Raw genomic sequence first — 25297 nt, 5'->3', positions numbered from 1 at the left:
TTGGAAAGTGATTAGATTATCAGAGTGATATAGCTGATTTTCTGTTAAGATGTAAGTCCTGGCAAAGTATATAGTAGCTAGCAACACACAGTGAAAGACACCTCCAGAAAATGGTATTTGAGCATTCAGAAATGTAATCAGAGGCCAGGCACAGCAGCACACACCTGTAGTCCCAGCTTCATGGGTGGCTGAGGAAGGAGGATGACTTGAATCCAGGGATTCAAGGCTCCAGTGGGCAGTGTAGTGAGGCCCTGTTGCAAGTAAATGCAGATACACTGACAGATAGGCAGACAGGAGAGCGAGAGAGGGAAAAGGTAATCAGATGTCATCAGTGGGTCAAGATTGTAGGGACTTTTAGGATATGGGGTTGGTGTCAGATGTAAATTTACATGGGTGTTGTTCTTAATGTATTACAAAATGTTCTAATTATGTAAATAATGTTCATTTTAATAGATCATTCAAAATATGGGCAAGTGCTGAGAAGTCAATAAAAGTTACACATGATCATGAAAAAAAAACCAAAAAACACCAAAACTAGGGTGGGAATTTAGCTCAGTCATGCCATTTCCTGCCTTGAAAATGGAAGGTCCTGTGTTCAATACCCAGTACAAAAAAACAAAAATCAAAAACTAGAAGATGACTTGAAAGGTATAAAAATGTATTCAGTATTCACCAAAATCATGATAGAAAATTTTCCAAATATAGAGATAAAGTTCAATATTCCAGTACAAGAGGCAAACAGAACCCCAAAAAGCAATAACCACAAAAGAACCTCTCCATAACACATCATAATCAAAATTCCAGAAATTAAACAGAAAAAAAGAATACTAAAAGCTGTTAGAGAAAAACAACCTATAAAGTAAAGCCTTTCAGAATAACAGCAGGTTTCTTTGTACAATCCTTAAAAACCAGGAAAACTTATAGTAAAATTGTTCAAGCCCTGAGAGAAACATTTGTCAACCCAGACTTATATATGCTGCAAAATTAGCCTTCACAATTAATTAAGACTTTCTGTAATAAAGAACTATATGATTACTAAACTAGGATTGAAGAAAATACCGAAAGGAATCCTAGAGACAGGGAAGCCACTAGCACCAAACAGCTCAAAGCCAAGTATACATTTAATTGAAAAAAACAGAAAAGCAAAAGTAAAACAGGGATCAACACTTGAAAATGAATGCAATGACAGTGTGTAAATACTTTACAATATTAACTGTTAATATCAATGGTCTTAATTCCCCAGCAAAAAGACAAAGACTAGCAGGTTCAATCTTGCCTGCAAAAGGCACGCCTTACCCAAGAGGAAGCACACAGAATGAAAGTGAAGCAGCAGTAGAAAAGATAGGTGATATTGGTGTGGTGTATATTATCACACTACAATCGAGGAAAGAAGGAAAGTGTGTGAACACCCAGGCTTTCTGGCAAAGAGGTTATGTGGGTATAGCATATACATTATATTGTTAGAGTATTTAAACTGAGTTTTCATCAGGTATCTTCTGGTGTTTTTTGTTTTTGTTTTGTTTTGCACTGTCTGGTCATATATTGTAATGTATTTTTGTGTTTATCGTTTTTTATTTTAGTTTATTTTTTCTTCCATTTCTTTTTTGTTTTGTTTTTCCATTTTTCTTTATTAGTACATTTAGGATATACAATACAGTTATATTCATCATTGGGATCTTGTACCTTTACAAGATATATCTTGATTCTTATTTTTTCCCCATTCCCCTGCCCTCACTTTAAACCCTCCACCCTTCATCCTAATCCTACTGCCAGCTTGCTGGTGGTTTTCCAGCATAGATCTGGGGTCTGACTACCCCCTTTGTCTACCAGAGAGATCAGAGTTACAACTTGAATTGGACACTGCCACAAAACTGTAGATTCCAGAAAATAACCACTAGGTTAAAATCACAGACAAATTTCTATTTTTTACTTTCCTTTTTTTTATTTGATTGGGGTTTAAAAGAATTTTTATTTATTTTTTCCGTTAATGTGAACATTGTTTTTTAGTTTTCCTGTTTTGCCTCTGATTTTTGTTTTCTTCTTCTCTTCCCTCCAGTCTTTTTCACCAGGTAATCCTTCTTTGTCTTTCGAACTTGCTTCTAATTTCTTTCTCTTCTTTTATTTCTTGTTTTCCCATTCTTCTTTTTAAATTCTCTCCCCTTAGGCTAAAATCACTTTATGAGTGAACATTTATAATATATATATAATTTTCTGATTTGTCTTAGATTTTATAACTATGAACCTTGTACCTATTATTAAAGGTGGCAAATTATTAGTTGTCACAGTTTGTCATTTTTCAGTCTTTTTTTCATGTTACTGTTATCATTAATTGTATCCCTTTTCCAAGGTGCCATAATTGTGATGAACTGATTTCCTTGTATGCCCATACCTAGATTTTCTGGGAGTCGTAAACAATACTACAATCTAGTAACAAAGAACTGGATGCTAGGCCAAGCTGACAGCAAATTTGCATCTCTAAAAAAAAGAAATGGCAGGATCTTGGGCATAAATAACCTGTTTACAGAAGCAGTAGCAGAAAACTTTCCAAGCATGGAAAAAGAATTTGACATACAGACAACTGAGACAAATAGAAACCCATGGCAAGAGAAAACTACAACAAAACATTTAATAGTAAGAGTCGAGAAATTCAACATAGGAACAGAATATTGAAATTGTTTAGAGAAAAATAAATCACCTATACATGAAAGTTCATCGGAATCACAGCAGATATCTCAATATAAATGCTTCAGTTAAGAAGACGTTGGCAGCATCCTGGCCAACATCAGAAGCAGACCAGTGAGAAGTGCCCACTGCCCAGCCACTTGGAGATCTCTCATCTCCTACTCCTCCACCTTCAGTGCCCTGGTCACTATCAGAGCAGGCCGGTAGGAAGGGTGCACCACCCAGCCTCACAGATGCCTCTGCAACATTCCCCCCTAATCCTCTCTTGGGCCTCCTGGCTGTGCCAGTACCTGGATCCACACTGCAGAGACACAGGTGGTCATAAAGGACATATTACTCAGTGCCAGAAGATACAACAGAAGTGAACAACAGCAGTAAAGGCACATCAGACCTCTGTAGAGGGTAAGTTGGGGGATCACCACCTTCCAGCAGAATTTGGACTATCATCAGGGGAAGGTCAGTTGGAACCTGCAGTAGAATCTTGCAGAGTTCAACCGTGCAGAAGCCCACCTTTGGCCTTACGGCCAGAATTCAGCCTGAATCTCAGGACTCTGCCATTGGCCAGCTGAGACTAATTGTCTTAGTTCTGTACATTGCCTCCCACATTGTCTATTGTGACAGCAGAGATATACCCTGAAAGAAGCTCTTCAATTTTTTTTCTTTCTTTTCCTTTTATTTTTAGTTTATATTTTAAAATTTTTATTTTTCCCATTCTGCGAATTCTTCCTTTTTTCTTTCTTATTTTCCCACTCAGTCTCTTGCTACCCCAAGTTATTCTTCATCTCCCCTTTTGTTCCTGCTCCTGCCCTAATTCAGATTTCTTTTTTTATTTTTATTTTCCTCTCTCTTTTTTCTTCACCCCATGGTCATTAATTCCAAAGGAAAGTGAGTGGAATTTATAGCTTCCCTATTTCTGTTAAATTAGTCTATTCTTGCCTTTGTTTTTGCACTCTATCTTTCCTTCTTATCTTCAACAGTTGCCTAGAGTTTGAGTGATCATCCTGTGTCCTCTGGCTTCACTTGAAACCTTCTCCTATTCTTTTACCTATCTACTCCTCTCCTCCCAACTCCAAGTCTCTATCCTGAAGGGTAAAGTTGCTATAGTGAAGAGTTTATTCACTATATATTTTGGGCTGGTCCTTGATTTTTATTTAATTCACATGGTTAAAGGTAATAAATAAATAACTACAAATGGTCAGTTTCTAAGCTGTGCTTGAAGCTATTGTATTGCTGATTATATCAGTTGGGCTAAAGGGCTGTGACTGATTTAATGAGTTTTCATTTCTGATATTATGAAAATAATAATACCTCTGAGTCATTAGGACTCAAAACCTAAAGAGCAGTGTATCAGAAAGATCAAAGTTCTAACCCAGGAATTAAAACAAGGACAGCCACAGCCCAACAACAAAAATAAAAATGAGAAAACACCGTTCATCGATGGCAAATTCTAGGGGAAACAAGGTGAAAAAGCCTGACAATCAACCACCAGGACACCCTGAATTCACAGCACAGGAAGTAACAAAATAGATCAATCAAGCTCTAGAAAAATTCAAAAGAGAAATAATTTACCAGGTAACTACAAAAATGGTGAGCACAATGAAAGGCATGATTACAGGCTTTAGAACAGAAACATACAAAAAAAATTGATGAGCTCAGGATCATGATAGAAGCCATGAATGCCCAGCACAGGATAGAAATAGAAGCCATGAACCAGATTTAAACAGATATTCAGATTAAAAACTGTTGAAAGCATTCACAGAAGAATGAACAAATGTGAAAATAGAATTTCAGATATAGAAGATAGGATTGCAGTCAGTGACTATGAAAATAGAGATCTACTAGAAACAGTAAGGGATCATGAGAAATTGTATCAACAACTCCTATATGATGCAAAGAAGAATAACATAAGACTAACAGGAATCCATAAAGTAGCAGGAGAAACTACAAAAGACTTTAAAAATCTTTTCACACAATTAATGACAAAAAACTTACCAAACAGGGGTGAAGAATTGGCCATACAGATAAGTGAGGCATATAGGACCCCAACTAGCAATGATTAGAAAATATATACACCTAGATGTATAATAGTTGAGATCCCAGAAACCCAATAGAAAAACAAAATACTGCAAGCAATTAGAGAAAGAAAAAAAATTACGTGAAAGGAAAGCCCATCAGAATCACAGCACACTTCTCAACACACAACCTCAGGTCAAGGAGAGCATGGAGTGAGGTATTTTAAGCCCTAAAAGAAAACATTCAACAAAATTCAACACCCATTCATGATAAAAACCCTGCAGAAAATAGGAATAAATGGTCTTTATCAACCTGATAAAGGCTATCTATGAAAAACCAACAACCAACATCATATGAAGTGGACAAAAACTGAAAACCTTCACACTAAAATCAGGAATGAGGCAAGAATACCCACTATCACCACTCCTGTTTGATATAGTTCTGGAAACATCAGCCACAGCAATTAGACAAGAGAAAGAAATTAAAGCAATAAAGATAGGAAAGGAAGAAGTCAAACTGTCATTATTTGCTGATGATATGGGACTCTCCATAGAAGACCCAAAAAACTTTGCCAAAAGACTTCTAGACTTAATTGACACTGAAATTAGGGTGACAACTCCTTTCATAATAGCAAGCAAAAAAAGAAGTATCTAGGAATCAATCTAATGAAAGAATCAAAAGACCTCTACACTGAAAACTACAGCACTATGAAAAAAGAGATTGAAGAGGATATAAGAAAATGGAAAGATATCCCTGCTCTTGGGTAGGAAGAATCAACATAGTGAAAATGGCCGTACTATCAAAACAGATTCAATGTAATCCAGATTGAAATTCCAGCAGTGTATCTCACAGAACTAGAGAAAATAATCCAAAACTTCATTTAGAACCAGAAGAAACCTAGAATAGCAAAAGTTTTTCTAGGCAACAGAGACATGACAGGGAGTATCACAATCCCCAACTTGAAACTATACTGCAAAGCCACTGTGATTAAAAAACAAACAAACAAACAAACAAACAACATGATGCTGGCAAAGAAAAATACTCAAGGATCAGTGGAGTAGATTGGAAGATACAGAAACAACCCCAGATGTACTCAGCTACCTCATCTTTGACAAAAGAGCCAACCATCCTCAGTGGAGGAAAGATGGCCCTTTAATAAATTGTGTTGGAAAAACTGGATTTCAACCTGCCAAAGATTAAAACTAGACCCTTATCTTTCACTAAACTAAAATCCAAGTGGATTAAAGATCTAAATATCAAAAAAGAAACACTAAATTTGTGGGAAGATAAATTAGGCAGAACTCTTGAAGACATCGGCATAGGAAAAGATTTTATGAACAAATCCTCAATAGCATGGGAACTAGCAAAAAAGAATCAACAACTAGAATCTCATCTTATTAAAAAGTTTCTGACCTGCAAAAGAAACCACAAATAGAGCTAAGATAAAACCTACAATGTGGGAAAAAAAGTTTACCATCTGCTCCTCAGACAAAGAACTATTATCTAGAATATATAAAGAACTAAAAAAAAATCAGGCTCCCAAAATATAAAGAACCAATTCAAATATCAGAATCTGAAATGAACAGACATTTTCAGACAAAAAGTAAAAGCAGCAAATAAATATATGAAAAAATGTTCCACATCACTGGTCATTTCAGAAAAGGAAAGCAGAGGAAAACAACACTGAGATTCCGTCTCATTCCAGAAAGAATGGCTGCTATCAAGAAATCAAACAATAACAAATGTTAGCAGGGTTGTGGGGAGAAAGGAACCCTTTTCCACTGTTGTTGGGAGTTCAGGCTGGTGCAACTATTGTGGAAATTAATACCTAGATATCCCAAAGAACTAGGATAGAGGTTCCATTTTACCCAGCTATCCCTCTGCTGGGCATCTTTCCAAAGAATTAAAAGAATCATACTACAGTGATGTATGTGCATCCATGTTTATAGGAACACAGGTTGTCATAGCTAAAACTTGAAAACAGCCCAATTGCCCATCAGTTGGAGACTGGATAAAGAAGATGTAGTTTATCTATAAAATGGAGTACTACTCAGACATAAAGATTGAGAAACTAGAGCCATTAATAGGAAAATGGAAGCATATGAAGGCCATACTGTAAGTGAAATAAATAAGACACACATGTTTAAATGCCAAATAGCTTACCTTATTCAAAAAACTAAAAGTGTAAATAAGGTCCAATTTGTATAACTGATAATGTGATATAGCAAGAAAAGGGCTAAAGGTGTAGGGGAAGTGGGAAGGGCAGGGGAAAGGAAATAAGGGACAAGAAAAAATATGAGAAAAGGAAAAAATGGAAATGAAGTCTTTGTAAATAGGGGAGGGGGAGGTGGTGAAGGGAGGACAGGGACAAGGGGAAAAAATGAGAACCAGGACCTGTCATATAAAGATACAAGATCCCAATGACAAATGAAACTGTACTGTACACCTAAAATGTACCAATAAACTCAATGAGAGGAAAAAAAAAAGAAAAAGAAAAACAATTGAGGCATATTCACTGGTTAGCTGGTTAGAATTACAAAGAGAAGAGGTACTACATTTACCTGCTTCTCATAGAGATGAATAGCAGTGATTTAAATTCTAAATAGACATCAATATCCCTACCCCATTCCCTTTCTGGGAATTCCTTATATGTGACTTGTTTTCTTATTTGATCTTCATTTAATCAATATTACCTGGGTGACTGTAGTTGTAATCTTATTGGTTGGTCATGGTTTTTATGATACTCTACATTGAAGACCCAAAAAACTCCACCAAAAGACTTCTAGACTTAATTGACACTTTTTGTTTTTTAGTTTATTGGTACATTTTAGGTACACAGTACAGCTACATTCGTCATTGGGATCTGTACCTTTACATGACAGGTCTTGGTTCTCATTTTTTCCCCTTGCCTCTGTCCTCTCTTTGCCCCCTCCTCTCCTCCCTGTTTACAAACACTTTATTTCCATTTTTTCATTTTCTAGTATTTTTCCCCTTATTACCCTTCCCCTATCCTTTCCACTTTCCCTACACCTTTAGCCCCTTTCTTCCTATTTCACATTGTCAATTATACCATTAGGATCTTATGTAGTATTATAGTTTTTTACACAAGAAAAACTATTTGGTATTTACACATGTGTGACTTATTTATTTCACTTAGGAGCATATCCTCAATATGTATCCATTTTCCAATGAATGAATCTAATTTATCATTCTTTATGGATGAGTAGTATTCCATTTTATAGAAAAACCATATCTTCTTTATCCAGTTTCCATCTGATAGGCAAATGGACTGTTTCCAAGTTTTAGCTATTACAAACTCTGCTGCTATAACCATGGGTGCACATACATCACTGTGATATGATTCTTTTAATTCTTTTGCAAAGATACCCAGCAGAGGGATGGCTGGGTCAAATGGAACCTCTAGTCCCAGCTCTTTGAGATATCTCTATATTGATTTCCACAATGGTTGCACCAGTCTGCACTCCCACCAACAATGGAGAATGGTTCCTTTCTCCCCACAACCCTGCTAACATTTGTTATTGTTTGATTTCTTGATAGCAGCCATTCTTTGTGGGGTGAGGTAGAATCTCAGTGTTGTTTTCATCTGCCTGTCTCGAATGACCAGTGATGTGGAACATTTTTTCATATATTTACTTGCTGCTTTTACTTGTTTGTCTGAGAAATGTCTGTTCATTTCAGATGCCCACTTTTGAATTGGGTCTTCATATTTGGGGGGGGATGGTTATTTTTCTATGCTAAGGGCCCAGCTTTGTCTAACTGCTTTATAATAAATAATTTCTAACTAATTTACCTATTTGCAATATTCCTCCTTCTACAGAGTATAACTAACTGCAGTTAGGGGAGAAAGTCCATAGTTTTTTTTAATCATCTAAATTCTTTGAACTGAGAAGGCTCAATGCATGGGAGACCGCAGTTAGAGGCCCTCTCCAGAGAGCTAACTTAATAAGCCCCAGATAGAAGTCATGTTGTAATTTATCAGTTATGGACTTTTTACAAGGCTGATCTGGTGGATCCCAGTAAAAGGAATCTAGTATATTTCTTGTTGATTACTTTTGCATGACTGCTTGGAACTTGGCAGCCTCAGAGATGTAGGATCATGTAGAAATATTTTCCTCATGCCTTGGATCTTCATTGACCTTTGAGGCCAAGGGAAAAATATTGCCTGTTCTCTTAGCCCAGTTATCTTTATAGTTTTGGTCTCCAAACTCTATCCAATCTCTCCAGGACCTCCAAAATGATATAGGGTACTAGGTAATCAAAAACTGGTATCCAAATATGCCAAAATAATCCAAACAAGGGCAATATTTTAACTCCCACCCTGCTAAATATCTGAAATGCAAGTTGATGTTCTCTAAAATTGAAGAATTAATTCTAAGAACAATGGAGGTTATGAGCAGGAAAAATTATTAAGAGAAAGATAGTTTCAGCCTAAGAGAGACATAAGGGGGACCAGCAAATGGGTTGTTCCCCATTCCTGATTTTTAAAAACCTAAAAAAATGGAATAGAATATCTTTATTTAAATCTGATGAATGGCATCTGTGACAAACCCACAGTCAACATCATACTAAATGGTCGAAAAACATAATGCTTTCCCTCTCAAATAAGTAATAAAACAAGGATGCTCACTACCATCATTCCTGTTCAATATAGTTCTGGAAGAAAAGGAGTAATTAGACAACAGAAAGAAATAAAAAGGATTGCAGATAGGAAAGAAAGAAATTAAATTATCCTCATTCATTGACATGATAGTCTCCACAGAAGTTTCTGAAAACTCCACCAAAAAACTGCTAGAATGAAAACCAAATTTGACAGCAGAGCAGGATATAAAGTGAACACTCAAAAAATCTATAGCATTCTTATACATGAATAACACACTCACTGAGAGAGAAATTAGGGAAACAACATCTGTCACAATAGCATACATAAAAATGATATACTTAGGAATCAATCTAACAAAAGAAGCGAAAGACTTTTATATTGAAAACTACAGTGACTTAAAAAAGAGATTGAAGATTACTCCAGAAAATGTAACAATATCCCCTATCTTGAATAGGCAGAACCAATATAGTGAAAATGGCCATAATTCCAAAATTGTTACACAGATTTAATGTAATCTCAGTAGAATTACTAACAGTACTAGAGAAAGCAATCCTAAAATGCATATGGAACCAGAAGATACTCAGAATAACATAATTCTGAGCAACAAAAGCAAGGTAGCAGGCATCACCAATTTGAAATTATACTACAAAGTTACCAAAATAAAAACAGCAACATACTAAAAAAAAAAAAAAAAAACCCTGAGTATCAATGGAATAGAATAGAAGATGCAAAAACCACTCCAAGCACACTCAGCTACCTTATCTCTGACAAAAGGGCCAAAACTTCCACTGGAAGAAAGACAGTTCCTTAAATGAATGGTACTGCGAAAACTGGCTTTCCACATGCTGAAGATTGAGCCTAGACCCATATCTCTCACCATGTACTGAACTAACATTGATGTGGATCAGAGGCTTAAGTATAAAAACAGAAACACCTAATTTCCTGCTGGAATAGATAAAGCTCTTGAAGGCAGAGGTATAGGGAAAGACCTTATGAACAAAACCCTTATTGCACAAGAAATATTACAAAGAATCAACAAATAGGATTACATCAAATTAAAAAGCTTTTTGCACAGCAAAAGAAACTGCCATCACAGTTAAGAGACAATGTACAGAATGGGAATTTTTTTGTCAACTACTCCTCAGACAAAGGACTAATATCTAGAATATGTAAAAAAAAAAAAATCAGACCTCCCTCAACTTAAAGACCAATTCCAAAACCGGGCATCTGAAATGAATAGACACTTCCCATATGAAGATGTACAAACAGAAGTAAATATATGAAAAAGTGTTCAACATCATTGGTCATTTCAGAAATGAAAATTAACACCACACTTGAGATTCCGTCTCCCTCCAGAAAAAATGGCTACCAATACAAGTCAATCAATAACAAATTCTGTTGAGACTGTGTGGAGAAAGAAACTCTTCTCCATTGTTGCTGGGCATGCAAATTTGTACAGCCACTATAAACCTTGGCATAGAGTTTCCTCAGAAACTAAAACTAAAAGTTCCATTTCACTTGGCCGTTTCTTTTATAGGGATATCATCATGAAATGTTTAAAAACATAATTCAGTGAAATATGCATACCCATGATAATAGCAGCACAAATTATAATAGCTAAATCTTGGAAACAGACCATATGGCAGTGTACAGATGAATGGATAAAGAAAATACAGTATTAATATACGGTGGAGTACCACTCGGTCATAAAGAAGGATACATTTGAGTTAATTTTAGGTAAATGGATGCACCTCAAGACCAAACTTTGGGAAAAGTAAATCACCCATGCAAGTGTAAATATTCAATTGTTTCTCCTGTGTGAGAAATCCAAAGTTTAAAAAAGGACCAAGTGGAGGATCAATTTTGGGAAGTAGGAAGAATATCTTCAAATGGGAAGGGGAACAAGGGAGAGTGAAATGGGAAGAGAACAAAGAGAAAGTGAATTTTTAAAAGAGAATGGGAGATGGAAGTGGAAATAAAGCTCTTGTACATGAGTCGGGGAAGAAGGGTTGGAGGGAGGAGAAGGGAATGGAAAAAAGGAAGTACTAATATATTATGTAGAAATTCCTTATGATGAATGTGAGCGTAATGTATGTCCAATATGTACTCATAAAATAAGTAAAAACAAACTCATCTAATCCAGAGTTATTTATAGACCATAAGTCAAAAGGTGGAAAACAATATTTCATGCACTAGCACTCCAAAACAAGCAGGGGTAGCAATTTTAATCTCAGACAATGTAAATTTCAAGCTAGAACTAGTCAAAATATACAAAGAAATTCACTACATCCTAGGTAAGGAATAATTTAACAAGAAGAGGTAATATTTATAAATATTTATGCCCTGAATAATACACTGAGTGCAGTACCTGAATACTTCACTGAATGGAGTATCTATCTTCATAAAATAAATACTAACAAATTCATAGTGCCAAATCTTTTTTTCTTAATGGCTGGAGATTGAACCCATGATCTTAGGCTTGCAAGGCAGGCCAAGTGCCCCAGAGCTAAATCCCAGGACCCATAGCACCAAATCTTAATATTCCACTTTTGCAAAGAGGTAGATGAACTACACACAAAAAATTCAATAGATATCTTAGGTAAACCACATTCTTGAACTTATGGACTTAATTGATATCTAAAGAGTATCTGCCCCCACTACTACTACAACAGGATATTGTCTATATTCTCTGCAGTACATGGTACTTTCTCTAAAATAGTTCACGTACTACCCCATAAAGCCTGTTTCAATAAAGAATAAAAATCCAGGGATTTGGCTCAATGGTTCCACTGCCTGCCTCACAAGCACAAGGGCCTGAGCTCTCTCCCAGGTATCGAACAAACAAACAAACACAAAACAAACAAATAAAGAATCAAAATCATCCCATGGATACTATCATACAACTGTGCCAAGAAAATAGAAATCAAACACAGAAGAGCACTGAAAATGTAAAAGCACCTGGAAACTTAATAACTCATTACTGAACAAACAGGGGTTCATGGAATAAGTCAAGGAAAAAAAATCAAACACCCCTGGAAGTCAATGCCGTAGCCTGTACAATGCATTGAAAACTGGATGCAACGATAGCAGTCCTAAGAAGGAAGCTCTTTGCCATCAATGTTCACATCTTGGTACATCCTCCCTGCACCTCTAAATCCCCCTTTTCCTTTTCCCTTCTTGTTATTCTTAGTTCATGTGTATGATATGTAATGTTTACATTCATTGAAGTTATTGGGTTTCTGTACATGGCATATCATAATTCTACTTATTTCCCCTTCCCCTTTGGCCATCTTTATGGCTGCACTGAAAAAACATGTATACAGTTCTTTTCATTTTCTAGTACTATTTCTTTTAATTGAAGTAATTCCCCAAATCATTGGGATTGTCCAGACACTATTTTTATTTGTTTACATTAACATTACATCTTGTTTAGAAAAAAATACTTTATACAACTGCAAATCTCTTATTATTTTCTTTATGTGTAGCTTATGGTATTAATTTGAGGTGATAAGCATTTCAAACAAATATACATTCTACTATTTTTACAGAATCATCAATAAATGTTGATTAAATCATTTGAGTAATGTTGTTCAATCTTCTTAAAAATGTGTCTGCGATGAAGGAAAAAGAAGTGCTGAAATCTATTTTAAATGTAAATTTGAGTACTTTCTGTTCTATCATTTTTTTGAAGTTCTTGTCAGTTGGTGAATACATATTTGAGATTGCTACATTTTGATGAATTTATCGTATAAACTGTAGCTAAAATCTCCTTTAAACTGTAGCAATTTTCCTCATATTGATGTTTACTTTATCTGATATTTCTCTAAGTACTCCGTCTTTCTTTTGGTCACTGGTTATAAGGTGTATTTTAGACTTTCTTTTTTACTTTTAATCTATACACATAATTATATTTAAAATAGGTTCCCTCTGAATGGCATGTAATTTGGTGGTTTTTATTATCCAACTTTACAATCGCCTTTAATTTGTGTGTCTAGACTATTCACATTAAATGTAAGCTGGGCATGGTGGCGCATGCCTGTGATCCTAGCACTGGGGAGGCTGAGGCAGGAGGATCGCTGTGAGTTCAAGACCAGCCTGAGCTACATAGTGAGTTCCAGGTCAGTCTCAACTACATAGTAAGACCCTGTCTCAAAAAAAAAAAAAAAAAAAAAAAAAGGAACAAACACATTAAATGTCATTTTTTTGAGACAGGGTCTCTATGTAGTTCAAGCTGGTCCTGAACTCACTATGTAGCCCAAGCTGCCCTCAAACTTGCAGTGACCCTTCTGTCTCGGCCCTCTAAGTCCTCCGATTATAGACATGCACCACCACACTTGCCTTGGTATCATTATTCTTTAGCCTTCTGTTAGTATAGCTCCTTTTACTTGAGATGCAAGGCTAGGGTTGAGGGTTGTAAGAAGACATTTGTGGGATCAAGGGTGAGATGGAGGAGGAGGGATGTGTAATTTGTGATTGATAAAAGCTGTGTAAATGTCAGACCTGGTAAGTTTGTTTACCTGTAGACAAGAGGTTTTTTATTTCTATCACTCTTGTTTTATTCTTTAAAAAAGCAATTTTATTGGAACAGTGAAGGTATAAACTAGAACGGCGTTCGCCATAGGAATTTGCCCCTTTACGTAATCCATCTTGATTCTTATTTTCTCTCCATTCCTCTGCCCTCCCTTCAACCCCATCATCCGTCCCTATCTACAAAGGATTTTTATAGTTTTCCATTTTCTCATATTAACCCCAGTCCCTGGCCCTCCCATTTCGCCTTCCCCTTTGCCCCTCTTTTCTCCTAACCCTTTTTCTCCTTTCCACTCATCCACCCTTCCCTATTTACCAAAACTTTGTTTCCATGTTTCCCTTCTTTCCTCATATTTTCCTTCCCCTCTTTCCTCCCCCCACTATCCTCTTCCCCTTTTCCTTTGCCCATTTTCTTCCTATTTCATATTATCTGTTATACCTTTTAGTCCTTCTGTACACTTTGTTTCTCGCACGACAGAAACTATTCAGTATCTGCACTTATGTGAACTATTTATTTTACTTAAGAGAATCACCTCAATGTGCATCCATTTAGCTATGAAGATCTCCAATGTCTCATTTTTTATGGCTCAGTAGTACTCAATTTTATTTTTTAAAAACCCACACATTTTCTTTATTCTGTCTCCTGTTGATGGGCAGTTGGGCTGCTACCAAGTTTTAGCTATTAAAAATCATGCTGTTATGAACACGGGTGCACATCTATCGCTGTGAGGTGATACTTTAAATTATTTGGAGAAGTTACTAAAGAAGAAACTAGCTGAGTCCACTGGGACTTCCAATCCTAGTTCTTTGATGTATCTCTGATTTCCATAGTAGTTGCACCTGTTTACACTCCCACTAGCAGTGGATCAGTGTTCCTCTTTCCCCACAATCCTGCCAGCATCTGTAATGGATTGATTTTGTGATAGCAGCCATCCTTTCTGGGGTGAGGTGGAATCTCAGTGTTATTTGCATTGGCATCTCTTGAATGACCAGTGATGTTGAACATTATTTCATATGCTTTTTTGCTATTTCTACTTTTTTGTCTCTTCATTTCATGTGCCCATTAGGATTTGGTCTTTAAATTTGGGAGGTCTGAATATTTTTAAGTTCTTTAAAGTAGATCTTGTCTGAAGAACAGCTGGTGAATATTTTTTTCACTTTCATTGGGTTTACTCTTCATACTGTTGGCTGTTTCTCTTGCTGTGCAAAGACTTTTTAATAAGAAGAGATTCCCACTTGTGGTTTCTTTGTGCTAGTTCATGGGCAACTGAGGTATTCTTCATGAAATCTATTCCTACACCAATGTCTTTAAGAGTTATACCTGGGGCCAGGGATTTAGCTCAGCGGTTCAGTGGCCTGCCTTGCAAACACAAGGACCCAAGTTCAATCTCTAACCTTGTTTTTTTTTAGATTTAGTGTTTATTTCTGGTTTAACATTTAGATCTTGAATCCATTTTGATTTTAGTTTAGTGCATGGTGAGTGGTATGGGTTTAGTTTTAATCTTTGGCAAGTTGAAGCCCTGTTTTTCCAGCACCATTTATTAAAGAGGCTATCTTTTCTCCCATGAGGGTGTTTGGCTCCTTTGTAGAAGATGAGGTGGCTGAGTGTGTCTGGAGTTGATTCTGCATCTTCTAATCTGTTCCACTGGTCCTCAGATCTGTTCTTTCACCAGTACAATGCACTAGTTTTGTAGTACAGTTTCAACTTGGGGATTGTGATACCACCTCCCTTGTCTTTGTTGCCTAGAATTGCTTTTGCTATTCTAGGTTTCTTATTATTCCAAATGAATTTTTGGATTGTTTTCTTAAGGACTGGGAAGTATGCTACTAGGATTTCAATAGGGATTGTGTTGAAACTATATAGAAGTTTTGCAGCTATGTCCATTGTCACTATAATGATTCTTCTACCATGGAGCAAGGGATCTTCCCATTTTCTGATATCCTTTTAAATCTCTTTTTTCAAGGGCTGGGGATTTAGCTCAGTGGTGCCATTGCCTGCTTTGCAAGTGAAAAGACACAAGTTTGATCCCCAGTACTGAAAAAAAATCCTTTTCAATGTGCTGTAGTTTTCAGAGTAGAGTTCTTTGATTTCTTTTGTTAGCTTGATTCCTAGGTATTTCAATTTTTTGGATGCTATTGTGAAAGGAATTGTTTACTCTCTTTCTCTTTCAGTGAATCTGTCGCTCATGTACAGGAAAGCTACTGATTTTTGTGTGTTGATCTTGTATCCAGCTACTTAACTGAATTTGATTATTAAGTCTAGAAGACTTTTGGTGGAGTTCTTGGGGTCTTCTATATAGAGTATCATGTCATCTGCATATAATGATAACTTGAATTCTTCATTTCTATCTCTATGCCTCTTATTTCTTATTATTGTCTAATTGTGCTAATGTTTCCAAAATGATATTGAACAGGAGTGGTGATTGTGGACATCCTTGTCTTATTCCTCAAGAAGGATTTCAAATTTGGACAATTTAATATGATCTTGTCTGTTGCTTTTTCATAGATGGCCTTATCAGATTGAGGTAGACTGACCATTCCAATTTTTTGTAGTTTTTTTTTACCATAAATTTGAGTTGCATTTTGTCAAGTGTTTTTTCTGCATCTATGAGATGATCATATGGTTTTTGTGCTTGGCTCTATTAATATAATGTATTACATTTATTTATTAGAATATGTTGAACCATCCCTGCATCCCTGGGATGAATCCCACTTTGTCAGAGTGTACAATCTTCTTGATCTTCTGCATTCTTTTTGCCAATATCTTATTAAGGAATTTTGCTTCCATTTCATTATTGAGATTGGCTTATAGTTCTCTCTTTTTTTTTTTGGTTGAGTCTTTCTCTGCTTTGGGGATCAAGGTGATGCTTTCTTCCAGGAATGAATTTGAGAGTATTGCTTCCCTTTCATTTTCATTGATGAGTTTAAATAGTAGTTGCAGTAGTCCTCTCTAAATGTCTTTTAGAATTCAGTAGTGAAGCCATCAGGGCCTGGACTTTTCTTAGTTCATTTTTAATTATGCTGCCAGTTTCATTGACTGATATTGGGTTGTTTAGAATTTTTAGGTCACCTTCATTAAACTTTGGTAATTCATGTGTATCTAAGAATCTGTCAATTTCTTCTTCTTTTCCATCTTATTGTTGTATAGTTTCTCAAAATAAGTCTTGCTGATCCTCTGGATTTCTGCTGGGTCTGTTGTAATTTCACCCTTTTCATTCCTAATCACATGGACCTGGGCCCTTTTTTCCTTTTTTTTTTTTTTTTTTTTTTTTTTTTTGATAAGATTGACTAAATGTTTCTCAATTTTGTTTACCAACCAACTCTTGGTTTCATTGATTTTTTTTTTGTATCATTCTCTTTTATCCATTGCATTGATTTCTGCTCTGATCTTTATAGTTTCCTCCTTTGCATGAGCTTTAGGATTGACCTGCTCTTCTTTTCCTAGAAGTTTAAAGTTAAGCATTAGGTTGTGTAATTGAGCTCACTCTGTTTTCCTAAATGAGTATTCACTGTTATGAATATCTCTCACAAGACTGCTTTCAGGGCCAGGGATTTAGCTCAGCGGTTTCCCTCCTCCTTCACAAGCACAAGTTCTTGAGTTTGATCCCTGGTACCAAAATAATAATAATAATGAGACCACTTTCATTATGTCCCATAGATTCCAATATGTTTTATTGTCATTGTTATTTAATTGTAAGAACTGTCTGATTTCTTCTTTAATTTCTTCTATGACCCACTGGGTATTCAGAAGTGTGTTGTTCAATTTCCATATGTTTATGAAATTCTTGTGATTTCTTTTGCTATTGATCTCCAATTTCATTGAACTATGGCTTGATAGTATACAGGGGATAACTTCAATTGTTTTGCATTTACTCAAACACGTTCTATGAATGAGTATATTGTCTATTTTGTAGAATGATCCATATGCAACTGAAACAGTGTATTCTCATTTTGTGAGGTGGAACACTCTGTAAACATGTTAAGTTCATTTGTTCAAGAGTTTGATTGAGTTCTACTATTTCTTTGTTCATTTTTTGCTTGGTTGCTCTATCTACTTGTGACAGTGGGGTATTGATGTTCCCCACTTCTATTGTATTAGGGCTTATTTGGTTGTTTATGACCACAAGCATTTTTCTTATATAGTTGGGCCACTAGTGTTTAATACATATACATTAATGATTGTCATCTCTTCCTCTTGGATTATTGCCTTTACAAGGATATAGTGTCCTTCTTTGTCTCTCTCTTTTTTTTCAGCTTTAATTGAATTTATTGGTACATTTTATGGATACAGTACAGTTACATTCATTGTTGGGATCTTGTACCTCTACATGACAAGTCTTGATTCTCATTTTTTCCCCTTACCTGTGCCCTCCCTTCACTCCCTTTGTCTCTCTTAATCAGTGTTGGTTTGAAATCTATTTGATCTGCAAAAAGGACAGCTACTCCTGCTTTTTTGGGAGTTCCTGTCATTTGGAATCTTGTTTTCCACCTTTAACATTCAGTTATGTGTTTCTTTTTTTAATTAAGTGTGTTTCTTATATGCAGCATATTGTTGGATCCTGCTTCTTGACTCATTCTGCCAGTTTGTTTCTTTTGACTGATGAACTGAGACCATTAACATTGATGGTTATAACTGATATATATTGACTTATCCTTGTCATGACTTTCTCTTTTTGTTGGATTCTCCCCCTTTGCATTTCATTTCTTTTCATGTCTGATGAACTCAGTCTTCTTGGCTTCTTGGGTTGTGATCTTCATTGCCTTTTCCTAGGATGTTGCTTAAAATTTTTTGGATGGCTGGTTTGGTATTCATGAAGTTGCTAAGGTGCTCTTTGTCATGAAAGTATCTTATTTCTCAATCAATTTTGGAAGATAGTTTTTCAGGGTACCTCAGTCTGGGCTGGAGGTTGTTTTCCTTTAGAGTTTGAGATGCATCACTCCATGCTCTTCTTTCCTTGAGGGGTTGTGTTGAGGAGTCTGCTGTTATTCTGATGGGCTTTTCTTTGTATGTGATTTGTTTCTTTTCTCTAACTGCTTGCAGAATTGTGTTCTTCTGTTTGGTTTCTGGAATCTTAACTATTATATGCCTATGTGCAGATTTTTTGATCATGGCTAGTTGGAGTCTTATTATATGCCTCACTTATCTGTATGTTAAATTATTTTCCCCTATTTGGGAAGTTTTCTGACTCAACTTTTGTGAACAGTATTATTATATCATCTGCACTATCACCTGCTTCTTTATTGACTCCAATCAGACTTACATTATTCTTCTTTGCATCTTCTAGCAGCTCCTGGATTGATTACTCATGGTCCTTACTATGTTTAAGAAATTTTTCTTTTCCTGGTCACTAATTGCAATCCTGTCTCCTATATCTGAAATTCTGTCCTCACATTGGCTCACTCTGATTGGTAATTTTCAGTGGAGTTTTTAATCTAGAAATCTGTTTGCATCTGATTTATGGATTCTATTTGTTTCCTATGTTGGAATTCCATCATGTTTCTCAGCTGCTCTATTTTTCTTTTTTCTTTTCTTTTCTGTACCAGGGATTGAACTTGGGTCCCTGCACTTGCAAGGCAGGCCACCAAACCACTGAGCTAAATCCCCGGCCCTGCTCTATTTTTCTTATCTGTGGCTGCTCTAGATTTATTAATCATGTGTTGTACTATGGGGGCAATCTCTGATATTATCTGAGAAATTATTTTTTATTTCATTTTTTCCAGACCCTCTTTTGTTGCCAGTTCAGGGAGTTCAGGTTGTTGAGTGTTAGATTTTTCAATGTTATCATTTGGGGTTGCCTTAGGTGACCTGGAAGTCTGGTTTGGGAATTGTTTACCTGTCTTCTCATTACATTTCAACAGTTGCAACCCACTGTGCCTTTGTTGAGGCAACTTTTTACTTACCTAGTGGTCTTCAATTCTTGGCAAGCCATCAGGCATCCTTTTCCCTGCTGCTCACCAGTACACAAATTCCTGGGTTCAGCATGGTGGCCTTTTGGATCCCTGAGCTGACCTGTCATTTGTAGGCTTCTGACTGGGGCCTGTGCACACTTGGGGTGCACACTAGGTGTGTCTTTTCTTCTGGGGCTTCTATGTGCCTACTGTCTGGAAGGGTCTTTGGCTATTGGTTCTTTACTCCAGTTCCTGTTGTCGAGTAGGCTTATGGCTAGGGCCTCCACCCACTTATTGATGCTATGGGGTGAGCCTCTGGCTTTGCTTGTTGGCGTGTGTAGCTCTTTTCTAGGTGGACCTTTGTCCTGGGTGGATGTGGCTGAGTCTTTTTGGTCAGCACAGAGCCCTTTCTGGGACCTGCCTGCAGCCCCACTCTTGTTCACACAGCTGCCTGTATAAGAGCTTTGAAAAGATGAGAACTAGGGATTATATGAAGGAGTCAAAGGAGTAGGAAGGAGATGATAGAGGATTCATAAAAGGGAAGAGAAAAGTGATTGAAAGAAGACAGTATATGGCAAATTAAGTGCTCCAGAATAGTTTACATACTCAAAAATAATTAAGAAATGATGTATTGTTATGGGGGCTTGAAGTGAAAAAACTAGATTGGTAGATGAGAGAGAACGTATATATCAACTAAATCAAAGCAAATAGAAGAAAAAATAAACAAAAATGAAAACCAAATAAACACACACACACACACACACAAATACAAAAACAAAGCAAATTATTTTTAAAACCCAGAAGTTAGCCAATGAGAACTTCCTTCATGTACCCCAACAATTCAATGTATATATGATTCACATCATCCTATTACTTGAAAACCTGGCATTCATATCCTTCCCTTCTTGCTTTGATTGTGACATGATAATATGCAGCCACACTAATATCCCTCTGACCTTTCCAAACTGAAGCTAACCCAATCTCAAAACTTCATTCTGCCACTCTGACGCTGACCCAGTTTTGGGGTTCGTAATTCTTTCTGTCCATCTCCCTGGCTGTGGTGGTGGAATCAGCAAGCAAACTTAATGGCCAGTAAGAAGGCATCCAGCCAGTGGTGCACTTGTACAGAGTTTTCAGATGTCCTCAGGAGGTTGTAGAAAATGGTGGTCACCAGTGTGGACCTGCTAGGGTTCCTCACTCTCCAAAGTCCTCAGGTTCCTCAGAGCTATGTGCTTACTTGCTAGAATCTGCAGTTTCTACTGCTCTGCTCAGGATGTGGGTGGGGCTCCCTAGCACTTAGTGAGCACTAGTAGGGGGTTGTGGAAAGGACTGTCCCAGCTGCAATTCTCAACCACTATGTCAAAGAGCCCATGGGTCTACACAATTCTCTTCTTGTCTTGGTTGCAGTCTGGTTGCAAGTGACCACTGTATTCTCTGTGAATGGGCTTCTTGTAGCTGCAAGGTAGAAACAGAGCCCACTCAACCTGATGTTTGTGATCCAGGTGTCCAACAGATATTCAGGACTCCTGCTAAGTGGTTTGGATGTGCTGCCTGCAACTCAGCTGAGCTTGGATTCACACAGCTGTTGCCAGATGCTCTGTGTATGCTTACTTGGGACTCCTGTGCACTCTGTATATGCAGGCTGCTTAGGTAAGTGCTAGAGCCATGTGTACACACGTGGATAAATCAGCCATCAGTCTACCAAGCAGGTTCTGCACTGTGTGCAGTCCACCCAAACTCTAGGGAAAATAGCTTTCCTGTGTGCTCTACTCCAGCATGTACTGTGGCAACTGGGCCCATGTCCCCACCAGACTCAGGCTAGAGAGAGGACACATGAAGGAAGGACATCCCAGCACAAAAGAACAGATTTTCAGTGTAGACAAAATAGCTCTTTATTAGGAATAAGAGGCTACCTAGAACTTTCATAGCTACAGAGAAATGGATGCCTGGCTTCAAAGCTTCAAAGGATAGGTTGACTCTTGCTAGGATCTAATGCAGTACTGACTTTAAGTTAAAGCCAATGTTCATTTATTATTCTGAAAAATCCTGCAGCAGCTAAGAAAACATTAAATCTGCTCTGCCTGTGCTCTATAAATAGAACAAAAAAAGCCTAGATGACAGCACATCAGTTTACAACATGGTTTACTGAATATTTAAAACCCACTATTGAGCCAGGCATGGTGGCACATGCCTGTAACCCTAGCGCTTGAGAGGCTGAGGCAGGAGGATCACTGTGAGTTCGAGACCAGCCTGAGCTACACAGTGAGTTACAGAGCAGTCTGAATTACATAGTGAGACCCTGTCAAAAAAATAAATAAAAACAAACCCAATATTGAAAACAACTGCTCAAAAAATACCATTTTCCTGGGCTGGGGATTTAGCTCAGTGTCCATACCTGCCTTGAAAATGCAAGGACCTGAATTTAATCCCTGGTACAAAAAAAAAAATCCTTTCCAAGCATTGGCAATACACCTGGTCATCCAAGAGCTCTGATGATAATGCATAGTGAGATCAATGTTGTTTTCATGCCTGCTAACCTTACAGCCCATGAATTAAAGTGTAATTTCAGTGTATTTTCATGTCCTTTGCCCAGTTTTGATCAGGTTACTTGCTTTATTTATTTATTTATGGTTGATTACTAGAATGAGTTCTGCATACATTTTGGGTACTAATTTCTTTTTTTTTTCCTTCACTGAGTTTATTGGTACATTTTATGTATACAGTACAGTTACATTCATTATTGGGATCTTGTACCTTTACATGACAGGTCTTGGTTCTCATTTTTACCCCTTGTCCCTGCCCTCCCTTCATCCCTTCCTCCCCTCCCCATTTACAAACACTTTATTTGCATTTTTTCATTTTCTCCCATTTTTTTCTTTCCCTTATTACCTTTCCCCTACCCTTCCAACTTTTCCTACACCTTTAGCCTTTTTCTTTCTATTTTACATGGTCAATTATTTCATTAGGATCTTATTACTATTATAGTTTTTCACACCAGAGAAGCTATTTGGTATTTACACATGTGTGGCTTATTTATTTCACTTAAGAGTATATCCTCAAAAGAAATTAGTTTCTTGAGACAGAATATTCTCCTATGAAGAAGCTGTTAAAATTTGTATAGTTACAACAAAGGAGTTGGAATCTGAAATAAATTTAGTTGACAAGCTGTGCTAAAGTTTGAGAAAGATGACTCTAATTTTGAGTTTCTACAATCAGTAAAATGTTATCAAACAGCTCTATGCGCTACACAGCAATCTCTGGTGAAAGGAAAAGTGAATCAATGTAGCAAACTTAATTGTTATCTTCTTTTAAGAAATTTCAGCTAGTCACGGAGCCTCATACTTATAATCTCAGGAAGGAGGATCGTAAGTTCAAGGGCCAACTGGGGAGCTTACACAGACCTTCCCTCAAAATAAAATTTCCAAATGATCCTGGGGTCTAGCTCAGTGGTAGACTGAATACATGAGGCCCTAGGTTCAATACCTATTATAGGGAAGGGGAAGGGGGAAGGGAGGAAGGGAGAGGGGGAGAGGGAGGAGAAATAAATTTCCATAACAGTGACAACTTTCAATAACTACCACTCCGATCAGTAAGCAGCCATCAACATTAAGGCAAGACATTCTACCAGCAAAAACAATTATGACTCCCACAAGATTGTCAGCATTTTTAGATATAAATTTTGTTTAATTAAAGCATGATGATATCGCACACAATACAGTACAATGTAAACATAACTTTTATTTGTAATGTTTACGCATACAAATTTCATGTATTTTGCTTTATTGCATTATTTGCTTTATCGGCCATAGTCTGGAACCAAGTCACAATATTCCTTATAAAGAACAACATCAGCAAAAACTCGTGCTTCCAGAAAGATGAAATCATTACTCATATTCATTGTCCCTGTAATTCTCACTACGTCCCTGTAATTCTCACCGTTCTAACTGCTGAAGAGCCTGAAAGGTTGTTACTTGTCCACGGTCACTTAGCTTGATGACACTGTCACAAGTTAAACACAGTGTCAACCTTCTTTCCTCCCTACCTTAGGGTGGCCATGACACATGACTCTTAAGTGGAGGGGTCAGCCAGCTTCATACAGAAACCATCATTAGTGCTCCTTGAGGGCTCTGAAACCCAGTAGCCTAAAGGAGAGCGTGAAGTGTGATTCCCGCTAGTGATCACTGTTGGAGGGAAGAAGTGCTGTTACCTCTGGGGAAGGCTTTTGGTGGTCTGTGTCTGGAGATGTGGGGATATCTTTGGAAAGAGATCCTTTCTCTGACCTCTGAGAAACTGGACAGATGGCTAACGGAGTCCCACTTTTCTCATTATAAGATTGAGGCTTGATATATGGCCTCAATAAGCCTTCAAACTGATGTGTCAGAGTATAAATGAGGCATGGATAATTTACATTGAAGAAGGAGATGGCTCCACCCTCATAGTCCAGGAAGACCCCCACTTTTGTAAGAGGATTCTTGGGGAAGACACTGACTCTATCAGGATCTAATATGAAATACTTATGTCCTTTCCTTAATTCAAGAACCCAGTACCCATTCTTGGAAGAATAAGTCTCATATTGCTTCCTGTGCACATTATCCCGGCACACGCCCAAGCACCAACTTTCATTGTGTCCCACATCTACTTCCCAGTAATGCTGCCCTGTCTGGAAACCCTGAGAAGCCACCACACACTTTCTCTTAAATCTCTTCTCTGTGTAGGACACATCCTGAGGAGCTTCCTTAAATATTACAGATTTCAGATCAGAAATGTAGAGCTGTGGATGAGCCGTGTCTGGGTCCAGAGTCACCTCCACTGTGGTACGGCAAGGGAGACAAATAACATGGGTTAGTGGGAAGGGGACCAGGATTGGGCCCAGAGGTCACTTCCTCCCAATATAGAGTGGACAGAGTGGATTTAGGTGAGGTCTCAGAGCCATTGGACATTGCCCCTCCATCCTTCCTCTTTATTCCAATGCAGCCCTGAAGCTGTCAATTCCTAGAGTCCCACCACAATCCCACCAATATCCCTTCTAGTAAGCCTCTTATTTGATTTTGTGAGAACTCAAATTACACTATTCTGCTTTTCCCACTCAGCCTTTGCTGGCCCTGTTTCATTTCTTTCTACTACAGCCTCAATCTTGGTTCATGCACTGATTACCTCGATTTTTCCAGTTCTGTTGTCTGAGACCTTCAAACTGGATAACCCCACTCTTGTCTTTTTCTCTCTTACACCTAGAGTGAGAAATGTGTCTGGTGGAAGGTGCACCCTAGGGTGGGTGGTGACATCACAGATTGGTCACTAGCAGGACACTCAGGCTGCTTGTCTAACATCTCCTATGCCCAGCTGAACCTTTGTACTAAAATCCATTCCCAAGGCATCTGTACCTGCATATTTCTGGTGCTTTTTCAATTCTGAAAACAAGAAGATGGAATGAGCAGGTCAGTGCTCAGATAGAAGCAGGTGAGGGGAAAGAACCAAGGGTGTCACCCCCTTTATAATGTCATGAACCTACCTGAGATTTGATGATGGTCAGGAGGCCTTACTACAAAAAGTACTTTACTGTATAAT

At 37.4% G+C, this 25297-nt stretch overlaps 1 protein-coding gene across 1 annotated transcript in view; it reads right to left on the bottom strand.

Moving 5' to 3' along the window:
* Positions 1–23466: 23466 nt before the first annotated feature.
* LOC104852737 (butyrophilin-like protein 8) overlaps positions 23467–25297 on the bottom strand; it is a 52893-nt gene continuing 51062 nt past the window's right edge. The window contains exons 6-7 of the mRNA XM_010610517.2: positions 25114–25140; positions 23467–24541 (exon numbers count right to left, since the gene is read on the bottom strand). Coding sequence (XP_010608819.1) covers positions 23904–24541; positions 25114–25140 — 665 coding nt within the window. The 3' untranslated portion in view covers positions 23467–23903. The remainder of the gene's footprint in view (positions 24542–25113; positions 25141–25297) is intronic.

This window comes from Fukomys damarensis, unplaced genomic scaffold (genome assembly GCF_012274545.1).
Source record: "Fukomys damarensis isolate Sample0158 unplaced genomic scaffold, DMR_v1.0_HiC HiC_scaffold_31, whole genome shotgun sequence".
NCBI lineage: Eukaryota > Metazoa > Chordata > Mammalia > Rodentia > Bathyergidae > Fukomys > Fukomys damarensis.
Note: the sequence above shows the minus strand (reverse complement) of the source record. Positions and strands in the feature narration are given on the sequence as shown.